The sequence below is a fragment of the Podarcis vaucheri genome (genome assembly GCF_965113315.1).
Source record: "Podarcis vaucheri genome assembly, chromosome: 6".
NCBI lineage: Eukaryota > Metazoa > Chordata > Lepidosauria > Squamata > Lacertidae > Podarcis > Podarcis vaucheri.
This window is the reverse complement of record NC_138764.1, coordinates 72,183,591-72,194,308: the sequence shown is the minus strand read 5'-3', so window position 1 is coordinate 72,194,308 and position 10,718 is coordinate 72,183,591. Positions and strand designations below refer to the sequence as shown.

Sequence of the window (10,718 nt, the reverse complement as noted above, 5' to 3'; positions counted from 1 at the left end):
TAGGGATATTATATTATATCTAGGAAATACTTCTTTGTTTTGCAAGAAACAAGTAAAATTACTATAATGAACAGAATGTGAGAAGCTAATACATAGTTACCATGCACATAACTATAGTTGCTCTTAGAAGAACTTGACGGAGGTTCTGGAAAAGAGGAAGAGAAAGCCGTACTAGACTTTGCTCCCTCATGACTTCCTTGTGGTGACTTTTACTGTTTAAAGCAGATAGCTATGCTAATCCTGATATGGGTGTAGCTGCAGCTGCAACACAAGAACAAGCTTCCTCTTGTAATTTAGCCTGGTCTGAGGAGAATCTAGCTTTAATATATTCTGGCCGGCTAAGAGGCTGGGTGCTAGAAACTTTACATGCGCAAACTTGTGCAGCCATAGGAAGAACAACAACTGGTGGAAAGCCGTGGCAGCGACTTGTGTTTCGAATAGAGAACAGCTAACATGAAGGACTCTATGACTTTTGAGGAACAGGTGGAACAGATTGCAGAAGCATTGCTTGCTGACTTCCCAGGGCAAAAAACAAAAACAGAATTTCGTGTCCTACAGTACCAGGGTGCAAGTGTGCGTTTTGAAGGTAAGATTATTTGTTCATGGAGAAGTATGAAGGTTTCTAACCACTTCCCCCTCTTCTAGAGCTGTGTAATCAGGAACTGCTGATTACAATTACATGCAAGCAAAGAGGCTTGGTTTAAAAGTTCAGCACTTCCGTGTTAAGAGCATAAGGAAAGTTCTTAATAAATCCTTACGTTGTAGTGCATTGCAGCTAGAATTGCCCGCTGGTTTTAAGACACTTTAGCTGATTAGCCATCTGTTCACTGATTAATGCACTAAATACACTTCTATTTCCAAACTGAAATTTCAGTAAAGATCTCTTTCTAAGAGATTGAAACGAGTCTGTGATAACAGACTTCTAGTCAGAAGAAAAGGGCATATTAGATAAACATGTATTTTAGTTCCCCTTTTAGTAAATCGGGGGGTGGGGAGGCGATGGTCACCTCCAGGCTTGACTACTGTAATTCGCTCTACGCGGGGCTGCCCTTGAAACTGTCCCAGAAACTCCAGCAGGTGCAGAATGCTGCAGCAAGGCTCCTCACGGGATCCCTGCCGTGGGAGCATATTCACCCAGTGCTTTACCAGTTGCACTGGCTCCCGGTAGAGTATAGGGTCAAGTTCAAGGTGCTGGTCTAGACCTTTAAAGCCCTTTGTGGCTTAGGGCCCTCGTATTTACAGGACAGCCTCTCCTTTTTGTATGCCCTGCAAAGGACCTTAAGGTCCATGAATAGCCATAGTTTAGAGGTCCCAGGCCCTAAGGAAGTCAGACTATCATCCACCAGGGCCAGGGCCTTTTCAGTGATGGCTCTGGCGTGGTGGAATGCTCTGTCTCATGAGACTAGGGCCCTTCAGTATTTAACTTCCTTCCACTGGGCCTGTAAGACAGAGCTATTCCGCCTGGCTTTTAATTTGAATTCAGCCTGATCTTTTATTTCCTTCTCTTCCATCCCCCTCCTCTTTTATGAAGATTACCCACTCTGAGACCCCACAGCTAATTCTGCCCTATTTTAGCTAGCTAGCCCTGGGGATTATTTAATGCTTATTAGCTGGATTTCCCCTAAATTGATTTCTGAACTTTGAATTTTGTTGTTATTCATGTTTTTATACTGTATTTTATGCTGCTTTTACAATTAAGTGTTTTAAATTTGTTGTTAGCAGCCCTGAGCCAGGTTTTTGAACCAGGAAGGGCAGGGTATAAATAAAATTTTAGTTGTTGTTGTTATTATTATTATTATTATTATTATTATTATTATTATTATTATTATTCAGTTCTGTCTGAACCTTTCAGTCCTACTACTTTAGCTGTTAAAACTTTTAGCTGGTTAATAGTCTGCTAACACTTGCAGGTACAAAAAGAGTTGCTTTGCTGCCAGAATGTCTGCCACAAATGAGGGTTGGTTTTGCATTACTGTAGTAGCAGTTTGAAATTAGGTCAGTAGTTAACCCTGACATTTGTTTATAGTATTTATTCCTTGTACTTCATTACAGAAGGATTTTCTGAGCTCCTTAAAATATGCCTGTGTCCATTTGTGTGTGGGGGGGTCCTATTTCACACAGGTAACTGCTAACTCAGCCAGATGGGTGGGGTATAAATAAAAATTATTATTATTATTATTATTATTATTATTATTATTATTATTATTATTTTAATTTTCCCATGTCTGCAATTATGCAGGGATGTTCACAGAGAAGTAGTTTTTTTAAAAAAAATGCCTCTGAGTTCTAAACCAATGTTTCCCATCCACACTAGTGGATAGTCTGTGATGGGGTATAGCCGCAGGGTATGTACATGTCCTTATCCCCTCAATTATTACCCACCCTGCATTACAATTTCCCCCCAAACTGTATGCATTTACCAATGCATATAGCGTACTTTTCCATGTATAGGACAAGGTTTTTTTATTTTAAAATTATGTTAAAAATTGGGGGGTCTTCTTACACACGGATAGTGCATAGGGGCGATGTGGGATTGGTTGCTGCCATGAGCAGAAGATTGTCAGCAGCGATTGAGCGTGTTATTGGTGGTCTTGGCAAGGGCTGGTGTTGATTGGCTGTTGCTGCAGCGATTGAGTGGGTGATTGGTGGCTACTGCCGGCGAGGGGACAGACGATTGGTCGCTTTGGCAACGCATGCAAGTGGCCGCGTAGGTCAAGTGGGTGAGCGATTTTCGGCAATCTCCCATAAAAAAATCTCCACAACTCTGGGCCACCCCCCCCCCAGCTGAACAACTCTGGTAGATCTCCCCCCCCCCCATTTTTTGGAGTCCCCAAAAATAGGGGGCGTGTTATACACGGGGGCGTGTTATACAACAGGAAAAATTCTCAGCAGGTGCACAAGAGCACATGTTAGCAGCGTATTTTACAATGGGCAAAATGAAGGCTTGTGAATTGGGGTGGGGTGAGGAAAACACTCACAAACATTTATAACCTATCACTGAAAGCAGATTCCTGCTGAAGACTGTTCCTGGATCTGTCACCAGAAAGCTGGCTAAGGAAGTCTGCCTGCTTTTCTGCTTCCTCTGATATTTCCCCACTTCCAGCAGAGGATGGCGCTCTAATTAACCCATGACAGGATGTAACTCAAGTGTTTTGCAGGTAATTAAAACCTGTTAGGAGAAGGCAGTTTTTAACATTCTCCAAGCTGGAAACTGTCCAAGGCTGTTTCTCCTTGAAATTCAGTCAAAACCTATGTGCAAATACAAGATCATTTCATGTATTGCTCTTCTGTGTAATGACTGCAAAGATGACACCAAGTGAGTTGGGCGGTTGTCATGGTTGCTTCTTACTTTATTATGAGCAACCCAAAAAGGAAAGGCGTTGGTAGCATAGAAAGTTACAATTGCCATGTCTTTTGCCAGGCTCACATCCTTTCCTGCTTGCTACAGCTCAAGGCAGTGAGACAAGAGATGAAGTCCAGCAACGTCAAAGTCAGATCTCACGCTTTCAGGGTAACGTACATATCATTTTTTAGGAACCTTATGCTGAAGTAACATAGCACAAAGTAAGCTGATGCTACCAGAAGAGCAATGCTTTACATATTACGCAGCACAAATTCAGTTTTCGGCACATAACTTCCTGTGAAGCAGAGAGTTTTGTCTGAACATGCTCTTTGCCACTCTAAAGCTTAGCACGGTTCTAAATACAGTGGTACCTCGGGTTACATACACTTCAGGTTACATATGCTTCAGGATACAGACTCCCCTAACCCAGAAATAGTGCTTCAGGTTAAGAACTTTGCTTCAGGATGAGAACAGAAATTGTGCTCTGGTGGTGTGGCAGCAGCAGGAGGCCCCATTAGCTAAAGTGGTGCTTCAGGTTAAGAACAGTTTCAGGTTAAGAACGGACCTCTGAAACGAATTAAGTACTTAACCCGAGGTACCACTGTACTAACACTCTGTGCATTTGGACATGGCAGGACAGTCAGCCCAAGCTGGGCACTGGCAACTCACTTATTCAGTTTATATCTCTCCTTTCTTCTGAGGAGCTCAAGGCAGTAAACAGGGCTCCCTCACCCTCCAAATTTTATCCTCACAGCAATGTTATGAGGTAGGGTTGGGTCGAGAAATGGCAAGTATCCCAAAGTCAGCTAGTGGAAAATTGAACCTGGGTCTCCCCAATCCCTGCTCCAGCACCCATCTCAATATTCCATACTGGCTCCTGAAATTGCCATGTAAGGCAAGGCCTTTATGCTCACTGGAATGCAGGAGTATTTTAATATAGGGGATGTGGTATCACCCCTCCTGATTGAAATGCACAGGAAGATCCTGAGATGAAGAATGAAGTCAAGGAAGCACCCGAAAGAAGAAATGTTGTAGTAATGGGTGACTTAAACTACCCTCACAGAGACTGGCCACATATATGTTAAGTCACGACAGATACATTAAATTCCTTGATACCATATTGATCATGGAACCATCAGGAGGTGTGGTGATGCTGGACCTAATCTTGATTGGTGCCCAGGAGCTGGTGCAGGATATAATGGTTGAGCTATTTGGGAGCAGTTCTTATAGTGCTATTAAATTAAAATTCATAGAAGACATTCGTAGAATTGTAGAGTTGGAAGGGACCACGAGGGTCGTCTTCTGCAACCCCCTACAATGCAGGAATCTTTTGCCCGGTGTGGGGTTTGAACTCATGACCCCAATATTGAGAGTGTCATGCTCTACCAGCTTAGCTATGGATGTAGCCATATGTTGTCAATGGCCAGTTGCAAATAAAATCTGATACAGCCGCATCTGATTTCAGAAGAGGAAGCTTCCCCAAACAACAAGATTGCTAAGGCAAAGTCAAGAGGGTCAACTCTGAAATACTTGGGAAATAATGCCTGCCGAAGGAGGGGGGAAAGGATAGCTATGCCACCATGCATGCATAGGGGCTTTCTGGAGTTCACTGCACCAAGGATGACGGTCCTTGATGTTATAAGGGCCAGAGCATGCGCATAGCCTTGTGTGGTCTGGTCTACAAGAAGAGGGAGCCTTTTGCCTTGGGATTCACATGACAGCATGGCTAAGGCTGGGCCAGAAGAAGTCACTGTCACCCTTAACACACAGTAGCAAACTAATGTGCATTTAAGAAGAAGCTGCAACATATAAGTGTTCATTGTTCCTCTCTAGCCTTTATGGATTTTTATTATTATTTGGGAACAGCATTGTAAAACTGGCTGGGCAAAAGGTAGGTAATAGGTCTCTGGGTGGTTTGCAGCAGATCACCAAGGATTTCTGACACTGAACTGTATAACAACACATGTTGTTGTTTAGTCGTTTAGTCATGTCTGACTCTTCGTGACTGCATGGTCCAGAGCACGCCAGGCACTGCTGTCTTCCACTGCCTCCCGCAGTTTGGTCAGACTCATGTTTGTAGCTTCGAGAACACTGTCCAACCATCTTGTCCTCTGTTGTCCCCTTCTCCTTGTGCCCTCCATCTTTCCCAGCATCAGAGTCTTTTCCAGGGAGTCTTCTCTTCTCATGAGGTGGCCCAAGTATTAGAGCCTCAGCTTCAGGATCTATCCTTCCAGTGAGCACTCAGGGCTGATTTCCTTAAGAATAGATAGGTTTGATATTCTTGCAGTTCATGGGACTCTCAAGAGTCTCCTCCGGCACCATAATTCAAAAGCATCAATTCTTCACCAATCAGCCTTTTTTTTTTTTTGGTCCAGCTCTCACTTCCATACATCACTACTGGGAAAACCATAGCTTTAACTATCTCAATTCTGGCTTGGGATTCATCCAGCCTAGACTTTCGCATGATGAATAACAACACATAGTACCACCCCAATCAGTTTGCTGGAACAAAGATGGGAAACCAGTAAATATATTTTTGTGTGTTGGGACTATGATCTGAATTCTAATCCTGAGAGCTATTTTGTGAAGCAAAATACCTTTAGAGGTGCATTATCTCTTAATTCTAAGTGTATATCTGCCCTTCTTTTGTATTTGGCGCCAGCTGGTGGACATCTAAGTTTTGGGGGTGAGGGTGGGAGGAATGGACCCACTCCTGTTACAAGAGGAGAAGAAGTTGGTGTCTGCTTGGAGATGCAGGAGCTAATGCTTCATATCCGCCTGCATCCCTGCCAGAATATCAAAGCGAGGTGTGATGACCGAAGATATATGGGCTGGACAGCTGCAGGTTGAGTGGAAATTTCTCTCTAATACACGTAAGATAAAATAAACCTTTTCCAGCCTCTCCACCTCACCTTCCATGCTTGCTCTGTTTTCTTTCCTCCTCTGTTCTGTGTAGTCTTGCCTTTTTCACTGTGTGTTCTTTGGGAAAGCAGTTTTGTGTAGCCCTTTCCAGACGGTGCCTAAAGCTGTCTGGGTTACGCCTAGATATAATTAATATTACTAGAATGTTACTAGGACTTAAAACATAAGTCTCTGTTTACTTTCTTCCAAGGTGGAGGTAGCGCTGCAAGCCCTTTTGACCCAGTTCCTATTGCCAATACACTGAGACGCTTAGGAGATCAGTTTAATGCAGACTTGGAGAGACCAGCGCGGGAGGTCATAGAGGCAGAGGTAATATACATTCCTACCTCTCCAACAAAAAAACACCACCTCAGTCTCTGCTCATAGGGAACTTCCCTGCTCTGAATTAAAGGGGGTGCATGCATGACACACGTGTGACATGATTATGTCTCGCATGCTGGCCCCCTCAATTGTGGGGGCAAGCCAGCTCACCTGTGTGTGTGTGTGTGTGTGTGGCAATTACAGCTGTTTCCCCAGTGTATTGGCCCTTTATTTTGCAGTCTTGTGTGTACTGTATGTTAGAAATTTCCATTCTCTGTTTACAGGGAAGGAAATTCAAAGAAAACGTCGAGACTCTCAGCAAGACCTGGACAATTCAGAATCCTGAGCTAGCATATGAAAAAGCTTTCCTAGTTGTCGCTGTAAAGTTGTTTCGATACATTGCAAAGAAAGCTCGTGGTGTAGCCCAGCCGCGCTTACTCACAGAGGCAATCAACGCATCTCCGGAAGTGAGACACTATATTGAAAGGCAAGGTGGCTGGGTGAGTGAAGTTAGCATTTGGGTCCAACCATCTCCATTCAGCAGTTCACCCAGTAAAGTGTAAAAACTCCAACACTTTCTCAATACAGTGATGTATTTTAGTTTGTTTTCAAGATTTATTTCCTGCCTTTCAGTCGGAAAACCTTTAAGGCAGCTTACAAGGATTAACAGGTCACCAGGGCTGACCTAAAATCTCCAGGTTTCCCTGGTTCCCTCCAGGTGGCAGAGGGAAAGGTTTCAATCCCCAGGTGGGTGAAGGCGCCTTAATAATAATGAAGACGACTATACATGTAGCTTGTAAGCTTCAGTCCAGCTAGAGCTGGCTGCAAATTACTGCATACATTCTAAGGGGGTGGACTGCTCTCCTCTCCCTCTACCAATTAACCTCTGTCTCCAGGGCTCAGTGGTGGGAAGAAGAAAAACTAAGAGCTGCCTCCATGACATCACCTGGGGTCGCCTCTAGGTCTCAGGTTTGAGCCCTGAAATCTTAGGGTCTGGGATGCTCTTGACCGGGCAACCTTACAACTTACAATTTATTTATTTTTATTCATTAAATTTGTATAGTGCCCTTCATCCGAAGATCACAGGGCAGCTCACAATATAAAAATACAAAATGAAAACACAAAACATAGAAGGACATAGAATGTTAACCAGCCGTACGCCTGGTTGAAGAGAAACATTTTTGTCTGGAGCCTAAAGATATGTGATGAAGGCGCCAGTCAAACCTGCTTGGGGAGAGCCTTCCACAAATGGGGAGCCACCACAGAAAAGGCCCGACTTGGTGTTACCACCCTGCAGCCGTCTCATGGAGGAGGCACATGAAGAAGGGCCTCAGAGGATGATTGAAGGGTTCAGGTCAGTTCATCTGGAGCGAGACGGTCCGTGAGGTGTTGTGGTCTTGATCCATTTAAGGCTTTATAGGTCAAATCCAGGACTTTGAATTAGACATGGAAACTGATAGGCTGCTAGTGCATTCAGGCCAGGAACAGTGTAATATGTTCCAGTGTGCAACCTGGCCACGGAATTGCATACCAGCTGACGTTTCCAAGTCTCCATAGGAAGCCCGGTGTATAATGAGTTGAAGTTATCTAACCTAAAGATTACCAGAGCATAGATGACAATAGTTTGCAATAGAACAGCGCCAAATTTAGGGCACTGTGGGTGGTTCTCCCGCACAGGGTGCTGAGCTAAGGGGGCAAAAAATAGCATTAATAACAATAGTAATTATATATTTATACAAGTACATACTGAGAATATCCATCAAAAAGCATCTGTGCCAAAAGGAATTATTGTGAAAATAAATATTATGGGGTGCCACCAAATTTTGTCCTTGCTCAGGGTGTTGTTTTATGAAAATCTGCCCCTGCAACAGAATAGAACAACACACACAAACACAGCTGATGGATGGTAACAGTATAATTCCAGGGCAACTGGCCGTTGGAGCTGGTAGGAGGGGAAGCAAGATCCCTGCAGCTGCTCCTTCTCTGTCTGATGTATGGAAACAGGATAGCCTATTCCTAAAAAGAAAAGGATACAGCCCCTGCAATGGATGGGTGCTGTTGTGTTTAGAGGCCTGGGCCACAAAATATAGATGGAGACGATGTTTGCTAAATCAATAGCTTATTGTAGAGCACTTTCCCTGCTCACAGAGGAGTCCTTGCTTCCAGAATTGGGATGGAGCAAGCTGTGTTTAGACCAGAGCATTCTGTTCTGAATCAGGAATGGATCTGCTCAAACTTCACAGGCACGCACCCCCCCCCATTTTGTCTGCATGCCCAAAGGGCCGGATTTAGGTTTGATGAGCCCTAAGCTACGGAAGGTAATGGGGCTGGACAAAGGTCCAGCTGTCCTTTGTCAACAACAAATTGTCGCTGTTTTGTGATGAATGTATGCTATATGGTAATTTAATAAACACAAAACACTATTGCTGTATGTAGGTTTTATTTTATTTATTTTTATCTTATATTTTGGAAATGTACATGAGGTTTTTTTCTTTACATTTTTGGGGGGCCACCCAAGAGAGTGGGGCCCAAAGCTATAGCTTGTTTAGCTCATACGTAAATCTGGCACTGCATGCCCCCATTACTTCCAGTATTTCTTTCACACCTTGTCTCTGTGTGATGGGATCTTTACAAGGTGCCTCTAAGCTAGGGCTTTTATTTCCATTTGCTGATTTTTCTTCGTTTTTCCAATTAATACCTTCTTTTTTCATTTTAGGAGAACCTTGAAAACAGAAGAGGACAAAATAATCCCTAATATATCACTTCTAATAAAATATGCCTAGCTCTGCTTTGCTACTCTAAGAGAAATGGAGCTGGAAAACTTTCCTGCACTAGAATTGCACTCGACCTGCCTTTATTTTGTTTTGTTTTAATTTAAATCACCAAATAAAATAAAATGATGATGTCTAGGTGTTGTGAGCCTTCAGTGATGCCAAAAGTCACTCATGTGACCACACTTCTGCACAACATTCCATCTTTCAATGGCTTGGATTGACTGATTAATAACTATTATTAATGATAACTATATAGTTTTGTTTTGAATATTTGGAAAATTGGGCTACATATTTCAGCTCAACTCACTGGGTTTATCTCATTTTGCCATCTGCAAAAAGAAGCCTAGTTTGTTTTGTTTGGTTTTTTAAAAAAAGCTTTGTAAAGCACTTTAAAAGACAAAGAATTAAAATGGGGGGGGGGGCACCCAACAGAACTTTAAACTTGCCCACTCTGGTCATCCTTTCTAACAAGGCTGTGGAACCTGTGGTTCCTTAAGGTGATGTTGGATGCCAATTCCTTACCAGGCCCAACCAGCAATGTCCCACAGTCAGGAATGATGCAACCTGTAGGCCAACATCCTATGGAGAACCACAGGTTTGCAATCCCTGCTGCATAAAACGGGAGACCATTTCCCCTCAGTTTCATTTAGTGCCATTTTCCCCTATAGCATGGAGAATAGCTCATTTTAGGATGCTTTACTAAATTTGATATCTCCAAAATTTGATACCTCCTTTTTAAAAAAAAATTATCCATAATTTATAGTTTGCATAACATCTCCCCCTCCCTCTCTTTGGACTTCCCTCAACTTCCATTTCTGATTAATTATCCTCATTATTATATTCTGCTGTCCCCCCCCCCCCAATATATCATATTTTTCCTTTGTTACAATATTTGCAGAAACAAAGAAAGAATATCGACTCGATGACAGGATTGAAATAAACAGTCACAATTTTATGGATAGGGAACAAATATTGATAGCTCCTTAACTTGTTCATGCCATTACTGCTCTCTGCATTATAATCTCAACAATAAGGTTGAATTGGTTATGGGTGCTTAGGATAAAGGATTCTGGTTTTGCTGATGATTAGGCAGGTGGAATTTGCTTTCTCCCAGGGGTGGCCTGAGATGTTTTGGTGAGTGAGGCCTGAGGCATGCCCCCCTCTGCCCCACAATGAAGGGTGGGCATGAAGCCCTCGCCAAGCCTCTTCAGCCCACTGGGCTGAAAAGAGGGAGGAGCTTTGGAAAGTGGTTCTCCTCTACAGTTCTTTGCTTTCCTGGGCCAAAGATTTTCACAAATAAATCCAATATGCTCTTAAATAGACTGTAATAATCCTCAGGGTAATAGTTGACAATAAATACACTCTTACATTATATAGAT

General features: G+C 43.0%; 1 protein-coding gene and 1 long non-coding RNA gene across 3 annotated transcripts in view; one reads left to right on the top strand and one right to left on the bottom strand.

Annotated features, from left to right (window-relative positions):
* The first annotated feature begins 12 nt into the window (after positions 1–12).
* Positions 13–9,474, top strand: BCL2L15 (BCL2 like 15). Of its 2 annotated transcripts, none has more exons than XM_082227198.1 (4): positions 13–586; positions 6,462–6,574; positions 6,850–7,065; positions 9,282–9,474. In XM_082227198.1, the coding sequence occupies exons 1-4, from the start codon at positions 454–456 to the stop codon at positions 9,318–9,320; spliced, it is 501 nt and encodes a 166-aa protein (XP_082083324.1). In that variant the 5' UTR covers positions 13–453; the 3' UTR covers positions 9,321–9,474. The 2 variants fall into 2 exon arrangements, with proteins under 2 accessions (XP_082083324.1, XP_082083323.1); XM_082227197.1 differs by having other exon boundaries at positions 6,456–6,574.
* The window catches only part of LOC309534804, a 61,188-nt gene continuing 53,987 nt past the window's right edge, over positions 3,518–10,718 (bottom strand). Inside the window, exons 2-3 of the long non-coding RNA XR_014220862.1 lie at positions 3,943–5,348; positions 3,518–3,698 (exon numbers count right to left, since the gene is read on the bottom strand). This is a non-coding gene — a long non-coding RNA (uncharacterized lncRNA). The remainder of the gene's footprint in view (positions 3,699–3,942; positions 5,349–10,718) is intronic.